At 44.6% G+C, this 22214-nt stretch overlaps 1 protein-coding gene across 4 annotated transcripts in view; it reads right to left on the reverse strand.

The window, feature by feature from the left end:
- Positions 1 to 1280: 1280 nt before the first annotated feature.
- Positions 1281 to 22214, reverse strand: part of arhgap46a (Rho GTPase activating protein 46a) — a 39451-nt gene continuing 18517 nt past the window's right edge. Inside the window, exons 1-9 of one of the 4 annotated variants that reach the window (XM_084061342.1) lie at positions 21166 to 21279; positions 13085 to 14519; positions 9659 to 10325; positions 9277 to 9369; positions 6390 to 6463; positions 5332 to 5531; positions 4526 to 4617; positions 3773 to 3942; positions 1281 to 3231 (exon numbers count right to left, since the gene is read on the reverse strand). In XM_084061342.1, coding sequence (XP_083917468.1) covers positions 3037 to 3231; positions 3773 to 3942; positions 4526 to 4617; positions 5332 to 5531; positions 6390 to 6463; positions 9277 to 9369; positions 9659 to 10325; positions 13085 to 14473 — 2880 coding nt within the window. In that variant the 5' untranslated portion in view covers positions 14474 to 14519; positions 21166 to 21279 and the 3' untranslated portion in view covers positions 1281 to 3036. Of the gene's footprint in view, positions 3232 to 3772; positions 3943 to 4525; positions 4618 to 5331; positions 5532 to 6389; positions 6464 to 9276; positions 9370 to 9658; positions 10326 to 13084; positions 14520 to 15626; positions 15759 to 21165; positions 21280 to 22214 lie in introns of those variants that run through there. The other 3 variants (XM_084061343.1, XM_084061341.1, XM_084061340.1) reach the window with 3 other exon arrangements.

Consider the following 22214-nt stretch of genomic DNA (forward strand, 5'->3'; position numbering starts at 1 on the left):
TAAAGGTATATACTACTGTGAAACAAAGTATGTCTTCAGAAGTTGTAACTGGGGATTTATCAAGGCTTTCTCTGCAAGTCTCCGGTTAAGATGGATGCAAGAGGAGTCAACATTGGCCTAAGAATAAACTAAAGGGGCTATGTTTAGGCAAGGCATTTTAAGTATAGCCACTGTCGTATTTTGGTCCATCGATCAGACAGGAAAAACACTAATCCATAACTATTCCCTAAGTGCAAGAATAAGAAGCATCCATACCACAAAGCCAAAAACTGTTGTAGTGATGGCGTACTCAGTACTGTGTGTCTTATAATTTATGTCTGTCTCTGTCCGTGTATACCGGTATTACTCTGTCCATGAGTATGTCCACCAGAGGGTGCTGAAAATGCCAAAACAAACTTGTTTACGTTATATGAATCTTTCGTTAGTCATTATTTAAAAAGAAAGAATATCTGTTGATTGTACACTAAAATGTTTGGAGAGTTAAATAGACTAGAACAGGCTTTTATTTGTGTTTATGAATTGCTTATTATATTGTAGCTTCCATTTATGACACTCATGAATCAAATGATTTCCCTAAAATGTCAAGGTATGATGTTGTCTATGTTTAAAAAATGTCACAAATGCAAGATCTCAACAATTTTATGTGTAGTATAATATGGTAAAATGGCTTCATTAACTGCAGTTTCTGACTCAATTCATACTAAAACCATTTTTTTTACCAATCAAAAAACTGTTTTATGATGTTGAATAACTCGCCATGTAAAATGTATTCTAAAATAACATGTATTGTGTGGTATACTAATGGTCGGCGATCATATTCCCAGAGGTCGGGCTGGGCAGTATATTGATATTATGTCAATATCATGATATGAGACTACCAATATGGCATGTGTGGTCTTTTCCTGGTTCACTGAAGCTCAATGTTATGCTTTCAAAATCTTTTAAAAATAGCAGATATTGCAGATTTGACCTACAGTGACAGTATTTTAGGATAGGATCTTCAAGGTGATTCTACCTGAGATTGAAAATGTCATGGTTTCTCATAGTAGTCTGTCTACGGTCTGTCCATCCACAAATTGTATTCTCATTGTGAGAAGGGTGGCACAGTTCTAGTTGTTTTTAATTTTCAATCTTTTAAAAAATCTTGTAAAATATACATGTATGATAATGCATAATATTTTCCGTAGAATTAATTAAAACATCATCTTAATGGATGTGCCATCTTGGCCACATTTCAATTCAACACATAGATCGTTTTAGACAGAAATAGCCAATCAATCTACAATTGAACAAACCTTTATTTATGGACAATCATTCCATACTATAACAAGGGGGTATGCAAACATACATATACACACACACATGAATAGTGGTTTGAATCAGATCTATCTCTCTAAGGCAGACGCTCACAGCAGGTAAATTAACTAATTACAAAAAACACTTGTCTTTTTTTTTTACTTGTCATTTCACAGACACAAAGCTTCACTTTTACTTTGGATCATTAGAATACACTCATTAGAATACATTATTTACAAACAGATTTTATTTACATTGGCAAAGCCATAGAGGAAACTGAAAGCCTTATCTACATTCTGAGAGTGCTTGACAGTTGAACAATGCTCCATCCTCATTATGGGAGCCTGTGTTAGTTATCTTCTAATGCTCAGTCTGCAGGGAAGGCCAAGTATAGTTATCGCATCCAACACCCGTTTTATTTTTACACCTGAGCCAGAAAGAAGTACAGACCGCAACAAAAATAAGAGAAGGTAATCTCAGTTTGGGATATTACATACAGATAAGAGAGGGAAAGGCTGTCATCAGTGGCATAACCAGCACCCATGTAACTACTACATACAGACCACACAGACTGTAATTTTATCACCCTCGGCTGGCTTCAGTTCAGTGTTATGAGTTGTCAAATCAAAGCCTTTCTCATGTTTATTTTGTGTCTGATCTCAGCACTGAAAAAAGCTTGCGACGCAATCTCAAAACACATCCGTTTGTGCTTTGAAATGTCGGCTCTGTACAGTTTACCAAAATATTCATGGCAAGCAGTACTACCCTCAAAGCTAATTTATACTGCATCAAACTATAAAAATGACATTAACCACATTAACCCTAGCGTCCCTATTTTGGCTATGTCTTTATAGGCAAAAACCTTTTTAAAAAATCCAAAGAATTTCCAAAAAGATTGTGTATTTTTCTGTTGAAATTTTTTTTTGTCATATGATGTTCGAAAAAGTATAAATTAGCCCTTATGCCATGAAATTAACAAGAGGAGACTGTGACAGCCAGGATCCTATCATTACAACCACTAACAACGTCACTGGCAAGCATATGAATAAGACATTACAATATATTTGTCATACTCATCATTTTAAACATTTCTGTACATAATAAACAAAAGGCTGTGTCTTTTATCCCTCTCGCACAAACACACTTGTATGAAACCAGACAGCCAGAGAAAAAGCCAAGCATCAACATTCTATTAGTAGATATAAATAAGGCAGCTGACTGCACTCTTTTATCGGATACAGTTTCCTTGTTCATCTTGTGAACATGTCAGAATCTTTACACATCACGGTTTGCAAATGAAATTGTAGCACTTTGTATTCAGTGAGAATAACGGAGAAGTAATTTTTCTCATGCTGTTAAAAAAATACAGTAATTAAAAGGAACTCTAGTCCAAAGAACATTAGAGTTGCCATGAGTCACGTTGTCTCTGGCAAAACCATCCATCAATGTGGATTTGGTATCACAAAAGTACAATACCCTTAAGGTGATGGGTATTGACCTACAGTATGAAAGCAGGACAGCCCATTGGATCAATTTCCAAACGATTGTGTTATGCATTGTACAACATGGTTAGGCAAGGACATCTTGTCTTCATGTGAGTCCCACTTCTGTTGTCTCACCCTCAACATTTCCAGTGTGCTTTTGAAAGAGACCAAGTACATGTGTATGACTGTAGAAGTCCTTTGAACCTGTGGAACTGTATAGACACTGGAACGGATCCAGCAAATAAGTTAGATCCGTCTACACAACCCCCTCTATGAAGCTGGTGTCCAGGTGGACAATGAGCATTCTGAGAAAGGACATCTCCTTGCGTGTGTTCTCGAAGATGATCCGTGGGTCATCAGATTGACAGCGGAGGCAGTTGGGGGCCATCACCATAGCCAGGTTGTTGACGTCCATCTTAGTGACAGACACATTGGCAGGCTGAGCAAACACCTAGAATGTGCAGAGGAAGAGAACGAGCAGTGAGTTAACCCATTTTGGGCGGTATATAGCAACATACATTTGTTGTAATTTTTGAATAAATATTTGAAGTGTTTCAGAAAACCTATGTCAGGATTTAGAAGGCGTTTTTAGAATGGGCCTCAGGTCTAAATGGGCTAAGAGACCACAAATTGACCTTTGAGCTAAACTGGGTCATATTCAGTTTGTCCTTAGATATAAGATTGGATATAGGTCATAAGCACCCTACTTCCGTGTTCAGCAACCTACTTTACTGGGGGAGTGGGACCCAATGACGCTTATTACTATTTATACAGGGACCTGCACATCGTGCAGAACACGTCACAGAGGTTCTCTGTGGAACGATTACTTCCTCTTCTGTGTTTGACACAGAAGTACAGCATTTCTAGTATGAATGGAAATGACCATACTACACCATTCTATTTCTACGCAACGCACATTATGTTCCCAGCATGGAATATACTAGAAAATATTTCTGTTGCATTTAGCAGCATTCCAGTGGGTTTAGGGTTACCTGCAGAAAGTGAATGAAGTAGCACAGCACCAGCCTGTTGAGCTCAGGCAGAGATTGCACCACGGCGATGGCTTCCACCGGGTCGTCATAGTTGGTGACACACTGCAGGTAGAAGTTCATGGGGATGAGAGGCTCCTCCAGCTCTCGGTACCACAGCTTCATTAGCGAGGCTGAATGAGACACATAGGCCACATAGGTTAACACACCGACACAAAGATAATTTTCTTTTATTTCCATCTTTCCCCATTGTATTTGCCCTGTGTAAACTCAAATTCCCTATATCCCTTAAACTAAATCTAACCCTAACCTTAAACCTAACCACACCTAAATGCCTAACCTGAATCTTTTCATAATTGTATCCATATCCTTTTTTTTTAAATTAATGTTATTATTATATGTACCTTTTTTTCTCTCTTTAAATTTCCCCCTAATTTTGTTATCATGCCATTTCCCAATCCCCCCCCCCTGTCTATTGTCTATTGTCTATTATCCCTGTCACTGGACTGCTGAACCCTACAGTCGGTCTTAAGAAGGGTGGAGACAACTACATTTCTCCTCTGATATCAATTGATGATTTCACTACCGTGATGAATTCGCTAGTCTGAAAAAACTATTTTTCAACCATAAACATGACATTATCTTTATGAAAACCCGAGCAATGTCCCTATGAGGTCGATTTCTTTCTGGGTACTTTTCATCTCCCCACACACCCACACAAGTTCAAATCATAGAAGAGGGTAGAGCCTGTCTCACCAGGAACATTGGGGTCTGACAGGTTCTCTGGGATCCTCCACTGATCCACTTGCAGCTTCAATGCATTCACTTCATCAATGTCTCCAGGCACCCTGAGGATCAGAAGAATAGTTACAGTACATACGTTGGCCAGAAGGGGGAACCCTACTCCCAGTGTTCCAAATGATCCACGCTTTGTGGTGAGTCTATCATTCATGCCCACCCAACAGGGTCCAAATGTGCGTGGTGACTTTGGAAATATACTGTTCCCTTGTTGGTTTGTTCTTTGCAGCCAAAATAACAACAGAATAAAGTAAATATATATCAGTCGTGATGATAAAACAACACACTGTTCAGGCACATATCCAAGTGGGAGTTAAAGTTTCACAGGGAGATAAGATGTTTGATGAACAGAGACAGGAGTCAAAAACAAATGAAAATCTCCCAGAATTAAAGGAACCAGTATCACCCTTTGTGCAAACAAATTGTTCAATGTGCACGTGGAGACACAAGCAAAGCAAAAGCTTGTGTTTTCTTGTGCTTGTAAACCTCAGCTTAGGCAGCAATGTAAACCACATTATGAAGCATCAAATTAAACAGCGCTAGTCTCCGGAGTAAAGTGGGGGCCATGTTTGTTCTGCTGTCCATCCTGAATATTGCAAACAGGGGCAGCCTACATTAAAGCCACCCAGGACCACCCACACCTACATACACACATAGGCTCTTAAACCGTATACATACTATGTGTCACCGTACACACCCCTAACTCAGACTCACACAAGTCGTGTCATGGCACGTTAGTCGACAGGAGTTTTTGTTAGCCTCACCTGAAGATGCCCTCCGTCTGGGCTCCGCCCAGCGCGAGGACGTACTGAGAGAGCTGCACCTGCACCCAGGGCAGTTTTCTGTCTGGGAACAACTCGCTCTGCCGCTCCATCACCTCCTCCAGGGAACTGCCGAACAGCGAGGGAGTCACGATGGCCCGTCTGCTGTGGTCTATCTCCTCCAAGGTGGGCTTACGGAGACCCTAAGGGCGAGGGAGGAGAGGGGAAGATTAGCACCTCTGTCTGCAGTGGTGTAAAGTAACTAAGTACATTTACTCAAGTACTGTACATAAGTAAACTTTTGAGGAAATTTTACTTTACCGGGGTAGTTCCAATTTCCAATACTTTTTACTTCTACTACACTACATCTCAGAGGCAAATATTGTACTTTTACTCCACTACAATTATTTGAAAACTTTAGTTACTAGTTACTTTGCAGGTATAAATATACAACATACATTAACCACTTTAGCCCTATTTTATACCTAGGCTATTTGAAAATTGCCGATCTACAAGCTCACAACACGTCGCGATGCAACGCATTGTGATAATAGCGATCTGCGATACTAGCGAATAGCAATCTGCTATTTTCAAACATTTTAGTACCTTTACTTTTGGTACTTTAAGTACATTTGGATACCAATACTTAAGTACTTTTACTAAAGTAAATTTTGAATTCCAGACTTTTACTTGTAACAGAGTAATTCTACATTGCAGTATTGATACTTTTACTTAAGTAACACATGTGAGTACTTTTTCCACCACTGTCTGTCGGGGGGTTAGGGGAGGGACTATGATACTATGATACTAATCATAGTTGTGTCTATGGCTGCCTGAGATCTGTGATTATGTCTGGAAGGCAATATGACTGGGCCTATGTTTAGGTCTCACCTGTGACTGTGTCAGCTTACCTGTAATTATATGTCTGCCTATGACTGTGTGCAACATGAATAAGTTGCACAGTAGTATCTTTAAATGAGTTGACTGATTTGGCAATAAAAGCTACCTATTTGCTCTACTATACCATATTATATCATTACTGTATATTTCGTATGACTCACCTTTTTTCCTCCAGTTATTGCAACTTTCTGTAGTTTCCGATAGCAGAACTTGGCATATGTGCTGATAGGCAGGCCTGTTAGGAGACAGGAAAGCCAACAATGAAACCCAACACCTGAAGAAACAGACACATTCCTGCCATTGATTCGTCAACATAACCCAAACCGGTCCATATGAGGACCTGACATTAAAGAACACATAAACTAGTGAATGGTTGCGTTTAACCCCTCCCAAGCAGTGGCAGGCAGTCAGTGGTAATTTGAGAGACCAAATGTGGATGGTGTGATTCTGACATATGGGGATTAGAACAGACCCGTCGAAACTGTAAGGCTGGAGAAAGATTTACTCCAGTACAACAAAGGCTTTACAGGCAGGAGCCGGCCTACGCATCCTGTTCTCAGGTGATTCATCAGACATATAGGTCATCAGAGGGAATGAGGAACACAGTGCTGCCTTCTACTACCTGTCTTATGTACTTTACGGAGGGCTCAAATCTATTTCTGAAACGTGCCACATCAGAGGAATGACGTTCTTTTTTTGGAGGTGGCACATGCTTCCAAGAGACATCACAACACACAACAAAACACAACACAGCAGCCTAGTCTGCCATCACCGGAGAATTAATCTTGAATTTCAAACACCTCAGTTTGTAAAAACAAAAAAGGTGAACAGGAAATCACAATTTACCGGTCACCATCTACACTCACAAAAGGAAATCATCCCCATTCCTCATTTCCGTGGAAACTCAAGTTTACACCAAACACCGGTTTCTCCACTTCCTCTGTACAGTCTGTTCAATTACACCCACGGGGTCCCAGAGTATTCTGTCTCAGGTACCTGAACCAGTGCCAGATGGAACGCCACATGCTGGGGTGAAAAAAAATGAAAAAAGAGGGGGAAAAAACATCCTTTCCGGAATGTTCCCCTGTGCCAAAGCCCCCCAGATTTATAGCAAACAGGTGACTCATATGCATGTTCGCAACTATTGTTAGTCTGACCAAGTTCAACTATAATTACATCTAATTAAAGAGATCATACCAATCATTTGCCCATGATCTGGAAGATTTACTTTCCCAGGCGTCCCAACACAGAGGTTGTGTTCATTTGCTGTGAAGAAAGCAAATGTGGTGAGCCCCATTCTTTCCCCTGCCGCAGTGACAATAGCACTGAACACTCATGGAGGTCTTTGCTTACATGTTGTATGATGGCTGTAGTACCATGAAAACAACGAGAAAGAAATGCAAGTCCAGGAGAGATCGGCTCTTTTTAAGAGTTTGAGTACCAGTTTGCTGCAACAGGCTGAGAACACCTGTTTAACGATGAAACACAACGCCCAGGATGAACTGATGACGTCTATCTCAACATGGTTATTGTTTTTGTCTCTGAGCCTAGACGATGACACTTGTGTTAAGTAAGTCCCATTGTTTACCGAGCACCCCCCAAAACACACACACACACACACACACACACACACACACACACACACACCCTGAGCCCAAAGGAGTCGAGACTCGAAGCCCATTCCGATGTCAGGTCCGGGACCGACAACAGGCCTCCAGTTCCCACACACGACTCCCACCCTTTCTACTCCCAGCTGCTCCATACTGTGGTCAGATGCACCGCACTGCATTCCAACTCTTCTATCCATCAGGCAGACAGCAGCTCTCATTATACTGTTTGCGTGGATGGCCTGCATGGACTTTTCTTTTTTGTTCTTCTGGCGGTTAGCCTTCATCGAGAGCAATAATAGCCCCCTTTCCCTGAAGACACGATTCTTCTCTCACTAAAGACATTTGGAGTTAGTCAGCGACTTGTGGAGGAGGCTCTCTTTTTGGAGCTGTTCTGCATGTATGACCTCGTCTGAGTCATCGATGGGACATTATGTGGGACCACCGTTTTGATGACAGCTACCAGATAGCTGGGTTCCTCGCTGAGTCGCTGGCGACATCACCAGAGCTGGTCATGTGGCCTGCCCTAATGAGAGCATGTGCCAGTGAGTAGGCTTCCTTTAAATGGGTGACTGCCATGCTATGTGGGAATGCTAAATGAGACCACTAGTATGAGTCACTGAGCAGTTCATTGTGTGTCTATAGAGCCACTCTGAATCTTTCAACCTACATATTTTTCTTCTTCTCAGGCCCTCCTTTCTTTCTGTGAAAACCATCCATTGTGTCTACAAGGGAAGCCAGTGCACAGCGTTTCATGTACGCACAGCCAGCACAACTTTCCATCCCACTCCTGAGTGTTCGCCCTACAGGGAGCGATATGTTTGATTTGTTATGATTTCTATCTCTTGCAGATCCAAGATAGCCTTTTTTCTTTTTGAGAGTAGAGAATAAATATTGTTTGTCTCTCATTCACTGCAGTTCCATTCCAACCACCTCACCACCCTGTCAAACCCAAGGGACACACTGAATACCTAAAACTATGTATTTCTTTATTATTATTGATCAATTAAGTGGTTTTGCAAATTCCCTTTCAACAATGACCTACAAGGTCATCTTGTCACCCCCATGGTACAAGTGGAGTCACCATCCACTTCTTTTCAACTGATAATGACAAGTGTAACACACGATTTCTCCCAGTTCAAGTAACCGACCAGCCAGTAGGAGACACTAGAGCTGCGACAAAGACAAACTCCCTTGCTGGCTTCCCACTCATGAACACAGCCAATGCATATCGGATATCTCCGCCTATCTCCATCTACCAATCATCTGGATACATCTAAATTAATTGTGGGCTTGGACGGCCGGTGAAGGCGACAGGTGACAGTCGTCACAGTTTTTTTTTTAAATATCTGAATTGTTACCACCCACCTCTAACCCATACCAAGTTATCTGAGCCAGCAAACTGGGGGGGGGGGGGGGAGCAAAAGAACCAGTTATTTACCCTCTTCCTCCTCTGTATTCTGCTTTCGCTTCTTTCTGGACTTTGAGTTCTTCTTCAGCTTCAGCTCCTGCTGTTCCAATATGAACTGAGTCACTATAAAACAGAAAAGAGAGCAGACATTAATGAAAGTCCAACTGATAAGCACAAGGCCCAATTACATTCACCAGGCTCAACATAAACGATGAGTTCATTTGATGTTATGCCCATATTAAATTGATAATATTAGATTAGAATTCCACTAGCAAACAGGAAAACATTAGAGAAAATGGGGGAAATTAGTTTAAAAATAAAAGACTTCCATCAATCAACTCAAGTCACAGGTGGCGAAATGAGATGATGAGAAACACAGAGGGAGGGACGGAAAAAGAGAAAGGTGACCCACCCTGTTGCTCAGTCTGAGACTCACATTTCTTGTCACTGGTGGGCTCGGTGTGTCTCTGGATGTACCCCTCCAGGTAGCACCTGAACTTGGGTGAAGGAGCAAAGAAGGCCAGGCTGACGGCCATGAGCTCCCAGCCGGCTGCCAGGCTCCTGGGGCTGGTGTTGCCCGTGGTCTGCCGGACCAGCTGGATGTACAGCTCGTCCCTCAGCCCCGGCATGTCCCAGCACTTGGTGACAATAAGCAGGGCGCAGTGGCGGCGGTCCAGCCGTGACGGCCGGTCCCCCATGTAGGCCTGCACCAGTTTAAACATCTCGCAAGCCTCCTTCCGAATGGCACGGTTGCTGGTCACCAGCATGGGCTTCTTGATGGAGCCGCGGTTCCATGATAGCATGTTGGCGATGGAGACCCGGCGGCGGAACAGGCCCTGCGTGTGCATGTTGAGGTGCTTGCTGGCCCAGTCCTCCATGCCCATGTCTGGCGGTGGGGGCTGCCGTAGGGTGGCATAGGAGAGCTGGTAGGCGGAGCCTCCTGCCCTGCCTCCATCTAAGGCGGCCGCCTCGCGGTTTTCATGGGCGGCAGGCCGGTGTGGGCCCAGCGAGCTGGTCCGCCCGTCTACCATGCCTTTCTTCCTGCTCTCCAACTGAGCCTGCAGCTCTAGGGTGCCCACCTGCAGGATGAAGAGGGGGAGGAGGAGGCAAGAGAGATGGACAAGAGAACAGGAGTTAGGCAAACAGTAGTTGAGGAGGAGGAAAATGAGGGAGGGAGGAAGAGGGGACAGTGCAGCAGAGGTATAAACTGTGTGAGTGCAGCTGCAGTATCTTTTGTGTCACGGCAGGAGCTGGGCTGCCTTTCTCCTACTCAGCTCCGCTCTGCAGTGCTAGGGCTCAGGGGGGCGATTGAAGCAGGATCGGAACATTCATTTCCTAAAACTGGAAAAGACTTGTGAAACATTATCCCTCAACTGTCTGCAAGGACCCTGACCTCTGAGGGACATAGCACCCATGCCAGTTCCAACTCCTCTTCAACACTATACTGTGGTGAAGTCTCACACAAGTCCTCTCTGTGATCCCTACTTTGGGGCTTTATGGCCATAAGGAACCCCTCACCGCCCCTTGCAGAGAAAAAGCCAGCGGTTCAGATACACTCTGCAAATAGCCAGGAACAACACACAACCTGAGCCAAATCAAAGCTCAAAATTCATAAAACACGACACGTTGGCGTATCTTTTGAATAAGACTATGACGTTATGCAGACTTTGTGAGTGCCAGACATGCTGGACTTTAGATTTAGGGTTTCTCCGTTAAATAGAGCAGATCACCGTGGCTTGGCATGGTTTCGGCAGCGGTTTCTATACGCTTGTATGGAGTTGATGGGTCTTAAATAGGTGGCAGGGGTCAAATCCAGAAGACCAAATGCAAGCAGGGGTATTTTTAACTAGGTACAGACTAGAGACATTAAACATACAAGTTATTTTCCTACTATTCTTTTCACTCTTTCCATTACTCTTTTATACTGATAGCTTACAGATGCAACAAAAAAAAGAGTGGTGACTTAGCTGTGTAATAAGTTAGTAACACCAAAATGGCAGTTCTCCAGAAGGCCCTAAAATGTCAAATATCCCCTCTGAGTTATATAGTAAATTACTTTTTTGTCTTAAGTCTTTGAGTTTAAATTGTAAGCCTTTGAACGAAGGAAGGAATGAAGGAAGTGCTAAGCATTAAGACATGAAATGTATAGAATAACATTCCACACAGTCATAGACGGAAAGCCATAATCTGTATGAGTGAATACATGTGTATGTGTTGTGTAAGCATTATGTGCGTGTGTCATGATGATAGAACAGCAGGTATGAAGAACATTCCAGGACAGGCTTAGAGGGGTCAGTCAGAGCTCTTTGGCCAGCGTCTAATATTGCTATAGTGGTGCCAATAACAAATAAATCTTGGTACCAACTCTCACTTCCCTTCCCTTCTCTCCATCAACTGCCAAACCTGGGCCATATGGCCCACAGCAGCCTTCCTTCCTGAACAGGGGAAGCCATGTCCTGAATCTCTCTGCCTAGGCATGGGCCCCTGACGCCCTGCCACAGAACTGGCATGTGGGTATAAGAAAACTGCTGCGTGGGGCAGATGGAGGACGGTAAGAGGGTGACAGGTGCTGCTGGGATTGTGGCCATTATACTCTGCGGTGCCCACTGTCTAATATCTTGGACCAGTTGTGCGTTGGAGATTGGAATGTAAGAGGCGCTACCCACAAAATGGCTTCTGTTCCTTCTCTCACAGCCAGATAGGATCTTTTGCCCTTATTGTTTCCATCCCAGAGCGCTCTGCAGAATTAAACATTCCCTCTATGGTTTCACTGGAGTCCTGGAACTCATTTCTGACAGGCCAGACCATAATGTATGGAGGCATGGGTGTGATTTGGCTGAAGAGGCTTTAGAGATTAGGAGTAGCAGATCGTCGTGCGGTGCTCGGCTCCGACTACCAAATTCTGCTGTGCTGCTTATATAACTCTTTGGAGAACTCAAATACTTCCCCTAATTCAAATCATGTGCACCTGTCGTAACAACGTCTGATGACGAGATATTCACCATTGAATGGCTCTGTGTGTATGTCCATGAGCGTATGTACTGTTCTGCCAGGTCAAAAAAAAAATATCGTAATCAATGTACTGTAAAAATACTTTTAGGATCCAAATCTATGCTTTTCAAATCTAATCTGACCATTCTTCCATTTAAGGATCTCAGAGGAGGGGACAACAATACAAAAAGGCAAGGGGTAAAAAATTCCCAAATGCTTTTGTGGAGCAGAACTTGGCCTCATGTGACACACTGAAGCAGAATTCACAGCAAATGGGCTCCTGGACAGGCACCAACAAACTTAGTACTTCCAGACAAAATAAATAAAATTGAATCCAAGCAAACCCCCGTGAATAAACACAGCACAGAATATTGAAATCTTAACCAGGCAGGAAAATGCGATAATATTGGATTTATCAAAACGGATTACAATCTCTGTTAACTTTTACGAATGAACACAGGTCTCCCGCACGTTGGGAAGGCAAGTCATTTCCATTAGTTTCATGCAATACCTCTTGCCAACCAGTAGTGGTTCTACCTGGCCACAGGATCACCTCCAACCACTGCAGTTGTGGTAGTTATATTGCATTAACATACTCTACCATACAGATTGGTTAAGATTAAAATTGTATGCGCTTAACAACAGATAAATATTTTGCAGCTTTAATAACATTTAATAACTTACATGAAGTGTGATAAATTACCCCAAGGGACAGAATGTATATAGTGCATATAGGCAGAGATAAGTAGTGATATAGTCACCAGGTTATTATATGTCAATATATATTTCTGTCAGCGCAGGTTATGCATTTGTTTCCCTATCTCTCTCTTTCACACACAAAACACACCTGTGAGGATGGTCCTGGGGTCTCTGGTGAGGAGAGACTGGCCTGGCTAGTGATGCTCTTTTCCAGGGTGTCCACCTTCTCAAACGTCCTCTTCTGCCTCCCTTGGATCTCCAGGGGGCTCAGAGCCGCCGGGTTGCAGTAGTTCCCTGTCCTGCTTAGCGACCGGGCACTGGCGCCACCTGTGACGTCCTCTCGCGATGAACACCTGCCTGTCGATCCTCCTCCCCCTCCGTACCACCTGAGCGAGTCGGCAGGGGAGCGCGTCCGAGGCACCAGCGCCCTCTCGCCCATTTCTGGCTCCAACCCTGGCGCCCTCACCTCCCGCATGGTGTTGGAGCGACTCACAACCTCCCGCATCTCTGCCATCAGCCGCTCATTAAGGGCACACAGCTCCCCGCTGCTACCCACGGACCCTGGCCTACCACCGGCTCCACTTCCAGCGCCCACACGCCTCCTGCTCTTCCTCCTCAAACTTGGCGAGGGCCCTGTGGAGTAACCAGAGTCCTGGTACGTTGGTATGGCCTGTGGCGTGGAGGTGGGGAAGTCCTGCGAGGCCTGGCTGCTCTGCCTGCTGTGTCGTGCCTCCATGGCCCGTTGTACGGTGGCCTCCAGGGCTCGCCATGTCTGCTTCTTCTCTAGCGTACCTGGACCTGGGGTCCCTGGCTCCCTGTCCCTTGGCTGACCCCGGGCCTGTGCCTGAGGCTGGAGGTGTGGCTGATGTTGGGTCGGGAGAGGGTCTTGCCTCATGGTAGGGGAGGGTGTGCGTGTGCGTGTGGGGACAGGAGAACCGGACAGGTGCCCCTGTTTGGGGTCCACGTTGACCATGTGCTTGATACACTCCAGGCCTGCTGGGCTGTAGTCAGAGGCAGACGGGTTCCTCTTGTGTCTGGAGCCTGAGTGTGAAGAACCAGGGTGCTGGAGGAGACGAGGCTTCTGGAGGCTGTGGGTGGGGGTCAGGCGTGACAAAGAGGGTCCGTTGTGAAGGTGAGCCCCCTCGACCTCCATGTCCATTGGGGGCTCATCGTATATGGGGCACTCTGTCACCGGATCATCGTAGAGTGGTCCCGTGCAGCCGTACTGCGGAGTGACAGGGCGAGGCGTGCTGGTCTGGGACCTGTGAAGCAGTGGACTCGGGTGGCAGCTCTCAGAGGGCACCAGGCAGAAGCTGCCATTGCTAGCCTTTCTCAGGTGGTGTGCCTGACGTGAATCGGCAGCTGTTTTGCCAGACGGGGCAGTCTTATATCCCTGGGTGGAGCCGAGGTGTCCCACAGAGGGCTTGGCAGGGTGGAGAGTGAAGGTGTTGGATTTGCTGTGAGCACTGTGGTGAAGATGTTGTTGCACGGTGGGGATAGGCTGGCTCCGGCTCATACTGTTCACCTTCACTAACATGGCCGCCTTAGTGCCTGGTGGGGGCTGCCATCTTTGAGCCGAATCTCTGAAGGAGAGAAAAACAAGATGCATGAGCTGATGAGTATCAGTATAGTAAAAACAATACAATTATAACAGTGGTAAAACATAAAACAATCAACAATTAAGTGTTTATCATAATACAATTCCATACACTGGTTTTGAGACACTCCTATATTCCATCCATTTTAGAATCGGCTACTTGAGGCACAGAGGGCTAGAATCCAGAAATTCTTCTCTAAACATTTCGTTGACCTTCAAAAGCCTGCACTCCATTTTTAGTCTGGAGGGCCATAACATTGCAGTTAAACCCGTGAGACAATAACTCCAGTGTGTTGTGCTAACCAAGCTCCCTTAAGCGAAGGGCTACACACAGAACTGAAACCAATCAAGAATCCCTGCAACTGTCTGTGATCGGATGGTGTGGAGAATGTGTCCCATATAATGCTGCTTGCCAGCATTCTTAATATACCTCTGCTCTTTCTAGCGTAGACCCAAGAAATAACATGGCCTCAAGTTCTCAGAAACAGTTGACGAACATTTGGAGATGAAATCAGCAGATGTTGATTTGAGCACTTAAGAGTTACAGTGTTTTACAGTCTCAATCTTCACAAGAGCATAGAGCTTAATACCTCCCCTTCCAGCTTCAGATCCACTGGCACAATGCTAATCCTGACAGCAGCAGAAAATATCTGTCATTAATCTGGTCACACCGCTATGCTCTGTTACACTCCACTCCACTCAGCCTCATAATCATCCCCTGAAATCAAGACTTTCCAGTCCTCCATTGATCAAACACTTGTCCTCTCGAACTGAGAAGTATAGTTGGAAGCACACGCGTGCGCACACACACACACACACACACACACACACACACACACACACACACACACACACACACACACACACACACACACACACACACACACACACACACACACACACACACACACACACACACACACACACACACACACACACACACACACACACGCACAAAGCTACAACTGACTATGACTGACATACGTGGTGTACCCAAGGTCAAGCGGATACATCTTCTCTTTAATGATCAACGGTCAAACCATACTTTATGAGCGCAGATAAACAAGTGCAGAGCCAAGGCCGAGGGACTTACCTTCCTCTTCTACACCTTCCCTTTACTTAACTTTCAGCACAATCAGCAGGGTAATTAAACCAGATCAAAGCTGATCACCTTCTGTCCTCGGTACATCCAAACATAAACACAGATCTACTATGCAGAGGCTCAAACTAAACCGTTCAAAAGCTTCCCTTCCCTCTAAGCTCCATAACTTTGTGGAAAAGTGGACTGTAGGGCAGGGAAAGAAGGAAAGAGGAAAAGGAGGCGGAGTACCCCCCCCCCCCCCCCCTCCCCCGCGAATGTCCCTGCATCTCTCTGGAACAATACTGCAATAATTCCCCCGGGGTCCCGACAACCGACGCAAACTTCCTTTTACTCCCCAAAGCTACTGCGTAACATTCTCTCGCTCCTTTACACTGGCACTGCCCCCCTTTTTCTCCTTTATAAGTGAGTCACGCCACCTCGGTGGTTTGAATGTAAACAGCCACTCTTGTCTTCAAAAGGCCCTACAGATATGGCATCCATTCCAGGCACGGCCTATAAACAGCTGGGCCTCAGCCACCTGGCACAGGCCCAAGACAGACTGCCTCAACCGCTGTCGACGCTGGGAAATGCTCCAAATCGTCGCCTTTTCCCTAAGACGCAGTGACAAAATACCCTAATCAAACCAGTTTACTGTCCGGCACGCACGCCACACACAATACATGCGTGTGAAGAAGAGGTGCTGGATTCACTGCTATTGTTTAGTAACTACTAAGGGGGGAGGGGGTAGTGTATGCATGTGTGTGGGTAAGTGCCGGTGACTGTATGTATGGGTAGGTGGGACTGTGTGTGTGTGTGTGTGCGTGTGTGTGTGTGTGTGTGTGTGTGTGTGTGTGTGTGTGTGTGTGTGTGTGTGTGTGTGTGTGTGTGTGTGTGTGTGTGTGTGTGTGTGTGTGTGTGTGTGTGTGTGTGTGTGTGTGTGTGTGTGTGTGTGTGTGTGTGTGTGTGTGTGTGTGTGTGTGTGGATTGACAGGGGACAGCTGTAAACGAGTGACCACTCTTTGTGCTCTTTGAAATGCTGAGAGTTTTCTCACTTACATCTTGTCGTGAGTTGGGGGGGGGGGGGGTGATGTCACCTCAACACCAACTGCAGACAAACACCACAAAACAATTCTAGGCTCACTGCAGCCCACTGTTTAGCATTGGACTGTTACGGCAGGAAACAGTTTGCAACCCAACATCAAGGCTTCTCTGGTAATTAAGCAGCAGAGGAACACAGGAGAGGACCACACAAACGCACACCGCAATAGTAACATACCGCTTCCATTATGCATGAGCAAATAAAAGCCTTCCGCTCATGAAAATCTGATTTAATTCAACAGCCAGACAAAAAAACAAACAAAAAAACACCAACATTTGAGAACGGTGAGTGTTGTTGCGTGAGTGGTCTACTTTAACAAGGAGTGACCCTGAAAGAGTACTGACCACTACTTCCTGTCCAAAGAGGCCCCCTGTGAGAGAGGGCTTCCCTATACAGCACAAACAGGAAATGCCGCATGTAATGTTCACGTACTGCATGATGGCCGGAAGCAAGGACTAATCCATGCTTATAGAGCTTATATCAAGCTTATATATCAAGCCTCATAAAAACTCTTGGCTTCATAGATGAGAAAATTCTACTTTCTTAGGCCGCTAATCTATTTTTGTATGTGAAACGGTGAGAACAGCACAGAGTCTACATACAGTGTTGTCTATTCAGGACACAAGCCAGAGAAATGAGACACTAGATACATATAAACTGGTCATGTGATCTATATGTATGTCAGTGGTTCTCAAAGTGGGGTCCGGGGACCTTCGGGGGTCCTTGAGGGGATTCTAGAGGTCCCCAGCTAAAAATAGATTGTTTGATCTCCTTTCCCCCTTGCCCCCCCCCCCCTCTTCTTCTTCCCTTTCTTTATTATCTATGGAAATAACGATACGATGGGAACTATGCACAAAAACAAATGTCACCCACTTTTTTACTTCTGTAAACCTGTGATGTGACAATAAAGCTGATTCTGATTCTGAAATGGTAACTAAGAGGGTTCACTGAGAGTTATAAGGGTCCTTGAAATGAAAAGGTTTGAGAATCATTACTGTACGTCCTTTTCATATTCATGCTAAATGACATCAGGACTGTTATTATGGCCAAAAACAAACAAAGGAAACCCTATCCTGTGGATCGGGCTGAAATGGAACTCATTCAGGGGCCTGAGAAGCACTCTGCTGAGTCCAGCTCCAAGCATTGAGAGATAGGGATTTCATTGGGCTTTGTCTCTGTTGTTTGTCATTGTCCCAGCCAGGCTGGGACAGGACTCGTGTGTTGTTCAACCCCTCCGGCATCGACACATTATGGTGTGTGTCAGCAGCGAGCGAGCAGACGCGATGAGATGATTATCACGATCACATGGGGGACGGTGGCCAACTCCAACAGTAAAGGCTGTACACTGTCTTGGGTCTCACACTGCAAAGCTCCTAATCCCATTACACTGCTAGAACAACGCTCACATATTACCAAACCCTGGGTCAACCAAACAAAAGTATGATTACAAACCCCAACCAAATGCGGGAGAGACAAAGAGAGACAAAGACAGCACAAATGGTGAGAAAATGAGGACGAAAAGACCAATGAGGACGAAAGAAAAGAGAGGGGAACAGAGCTAGTGAGACAGAGAGAGGATGAGAATGTGTGTAAATGAGAAGAAGGGGGGATTAGTCGTGGGAGAGTGCGGAGAGGGAATGAGCGGGAAGGCTGGCATTCCTCAGGGCTCGTTCAGAGGCCTCTAGGGCGTTTTGTGTGTGCGTGTGTGTGTGCGTTTGTGTGTGTGGAGCCTCACACAATGCATTGCTGTGCCATCGTCACGGAGACGGCTCTCTAAACAGCAGCAATGGGGTTGAGGGTCGGGGGGAGTGAGGGGAGCATAAAAACAGAGGGAAGGAGAGAGAGAGAGGAACCATCCTCAACAATCAAATCAGGGGCATTCAGGCGAAGAGGTCGTCTCTTATGTAACCCACAGTTGTGCTGACACACCACCATGTTTGCTCTGTCCAATCATGAAGAAAGTTGTTTAACAAGGGTGTGTTGCTTGATGTTGTGCTAGCATGCCTACCTGTCAGGCATTTATCTTCTGTTTGCAAAAGGAGGGATAATACGCTGTCATCTTCTCACAGGGTTTATGAAAAGGCATAATTACCATGAACTAAAGACAAACAAGCGGCCCCACATTTTTCAGGATTTCTCGCATGTTTACAAAGTGATCATCTCCAGATCAGCTATTCACCCATGTCTCCCCACAGACAGACAGACGCACACACACACACACACACACACACACACACACACACACACACACACACACACACACACACACACACACACACACACACACACACACACACACACACACACACACACACACACACACACACACACACACACTCCTAACAAACCTAGGGAGATAGCTACTGAGACTTGCAGGACCAAAGGGAAATGGAAGATAAAATGAAGTTAGTGTCCTTTGGAGCCCAACTGAGTAATTCGATTGGCCCATGAGGCAGCAAATCAACTTAACGGTCAGCAAATTTCGATTAGTCTCAGCAGCTTGGGTGTCTCACGCCCATGACCAACGGCCCGGATACCTCCGACACTGTTCTGAATATCACTGTGGTCAGGCAGTCTCAATAACCAACTATAAATATATGCAACTATGGGGGCTATGCTACTAGCAGATGTGGTGTCATTTTCCTTAGCAACAATGTGTGTTAATCTAACTTCAATTAATACTCAGGATTTTCCAGTGTTTCTTTCCTTCCTGGACTAACCATTGTTGGAAAAGTCATCAGCTGAGTCATTTGGGCAGATATAATATGGATTTGCAGGTTCTTAAATATACCGCCTCCTCCCTCTGGGAATAACTTGCTCTGAAAAACAGGGGGTTATTAATATCATCATCATCTGCAGGATGGGAAGAGGAAATGAGGTCACACGGCCTGGCTCTGGCTTCACAATCACCACAGAGTGAGGACCAATGGGATGCGTTGAAGGAAGGAAGCTGAGAAGACAAAGGAGGATTTTCTACAGACATTACTATGCCTTAGCCACTTCAGCAGTGTTCAAAATTCAATTTAACTTGCTGAACAAACCGCCAAGCAAAAAAAAAAAACACAAGGTGCAACTTGAAAGGATGAGGTTTCAACGACACCGATAGGCTCCTATAATGCCTGTAACTTAAAGACACCTCGAAGGTTGAGAGAGCCAGCTGTCCTGAACAGCTGAACCATCGTGCCTCCCTCCGCTGAGCCAAGATGTCTACCAGCTGTACATATCTGTGGCACCCGCAGACCCACCCTGCCTGGAGCACTGGGCCCGGGCCAGAGGGTGACCACAGGGAACCCTGGTTGTCGTTACTGAGGGGGCCAGAGTGAAAGTGAAGGAAAGAGATACACCTCTGAAATATGAACATGTGTGTCTGCATCTGTCTGACTGTGTGTATGAAAGCAGATCAGTATTAGAAAGCTTAAAGTGTCCTCAAAAGAAAGAAAGATTGATAGCTGCTCTGTGGCACGCTGCAAAATCATGTGAGTTTCAATAGGCTCTATGCTCTATCTTCCTTATTTCCTTCACAGGTCTTACCATTAATGAAGACTCTGTTCCATTTAGTCTAGTACAATGGTTCTCAAACATTTTAATTTCAAGGACCCCCATAACTCTGAGAGTGTACAAATGGAACAATTTGTATAGTATAGACCAGTGGTTCCCAAGCCTTTCAGCTCAAGACCAAAAAGAGAAATGAGATGTTTGCCCGGGACCCATAGTGAAAATAGCAGATCTACAAGCTCGATGGAAATTATTTGATTTTTAAATTTTATTTATGAATTACTTTAAAAAAATATTAGAATTGGTTTAATTGATGAAAAGTTGTGATTTCTTTGCTCAAACTTTTTAAAATCTTTTTAAATAAAATATTATTTTTTTTAAATGTAGGAAACAGGGATATTTACTAGCGACCCATAAAAATTGGTATGCGGCCTAAACATGGGTCCCGACCCACTGTTTGGAAAACAGTGGTATACTCTATACTAGGCCCCCTCATTTTGTTCCTCTACACCAAAACACGCCAACAATAGCCCAAGCTATTTTCACCAAATATTCACCCCACAATAGGTACGCGAGGGTTCAAGTCGTTAAGGAAAACGAGTGCAATTTTTTTTTAAGAGAAAGAGAAAGCCAAGCTTAAAACACTATCAAAATAAAAGAAAAGAGGTTTTGGATGCACTCCTCTAGTTAAGACACATAAAAACCATAGCTCTGTAATCAAGGTCTACACAGCGCTATAAACTCACCATTTACAACAGAGAAAGTGAAAAGTTGACATACGTAGCTATAAGAAATGGGGACGATGTCACTCACTGGACCAAAGAACTGAGGTAATGTAACTACATCCCAAGTTTAAAAGAGTAACTTTTTTCATTGTAAAGGAGAAAAACACCCCCGCCTATATCATTAAGGGCAGACTTAAAAAACACCATCTGGAGAGACGAGAAATGAGCTTACCATGCTTGGAGCACAGAGATAAAACAAGCCATAGTATTTCCAGTGTGTGTAAAATGTCGCTGCTGGGTCCTAACGAGTGGTGGAAGATGAAAGTGTGAGAGCCTTGTGCTCGCGCTATAAACATGTCATTGTGTGACTCATTGAAAATCTCAGAACTCTGTTTACCCATATGAGACTCCTCATCATTTCCTAAATCAATTCCTAAATCTCCTGGATGACTCACAGACAGACAGTCACACATTGAGGAACCCTCAACATGTTTTTGTTTACATCTTATTTGGGCGGGATGGACTTCTTTTAACTCTCCAGACTAAATAAATACTTAGTTAAACAGAAATCCTAAGGTGAAAGGAACACTTGTTACCTCAGAGCGAATTATGAATTATGATTCTACTTCCTTGTATGTACAAAAACGAAGCCGTAACTGAATGGCTATGTGTAGAGAGGCTGTCTTGCAAACAGAAGGTCACCGGTTCACCACCCGGCAAGACAATTTCCCGCTCGGGATGATACAATACCCCATCTCTTCCATAGCCCAACTGACAACTGTCACAGCTGCCGTTTAAAACCTTTGTAACTCAAAACTACATGTTAAAAAGGTCTTCACTTTCCATTCAAATCACCTCACAAATAAGTAATGAATATCAAAGACGGAAGTTTTACATTAGACAATGAAATATCAGTGTCGGCAAAAGGTTAAATAGCAATCTCTCAATTGGAGTCTGTACATGTTAAAGCTAGCTAACGATCCGGAACAACGAGTTCTAAGTGTTTGATGTCATGTCAGCCTGACTGCCTCGGACTGAATGCAGTCAGTCTTCAGAGCAGTGCTGTATGATTACAGGCTTAAATAAGAGGGCACATACTAGTCATTTGGTGTTCACTATTCAGCATAACTAGACTTCCTGCTGGAGAAAGCTCCCAGTTGACCCTGGGGACAAACGGGCTTAACTAAAAGGGCTTTTCTTCCTTCTAGTGGTCCATTATGACCCTTCGACCAACCCACAGGACAATAGAGGGCTGTGACCCTCACGTGAACCACTCTCTGG

This window comes from Gymnoscopelus microlampas (genome assembly GCF_963454915.1).
Source record: "Gymnoscopelus microlampas genome assembly, chromosome: 7".
Lineage (NCBI taxonomy): Eukaryota > Metazoa > Chordata > Actinopteri > Myctophiformes > Myctophidae > Gymnoscopelus > Gymnoscopelus microlampas.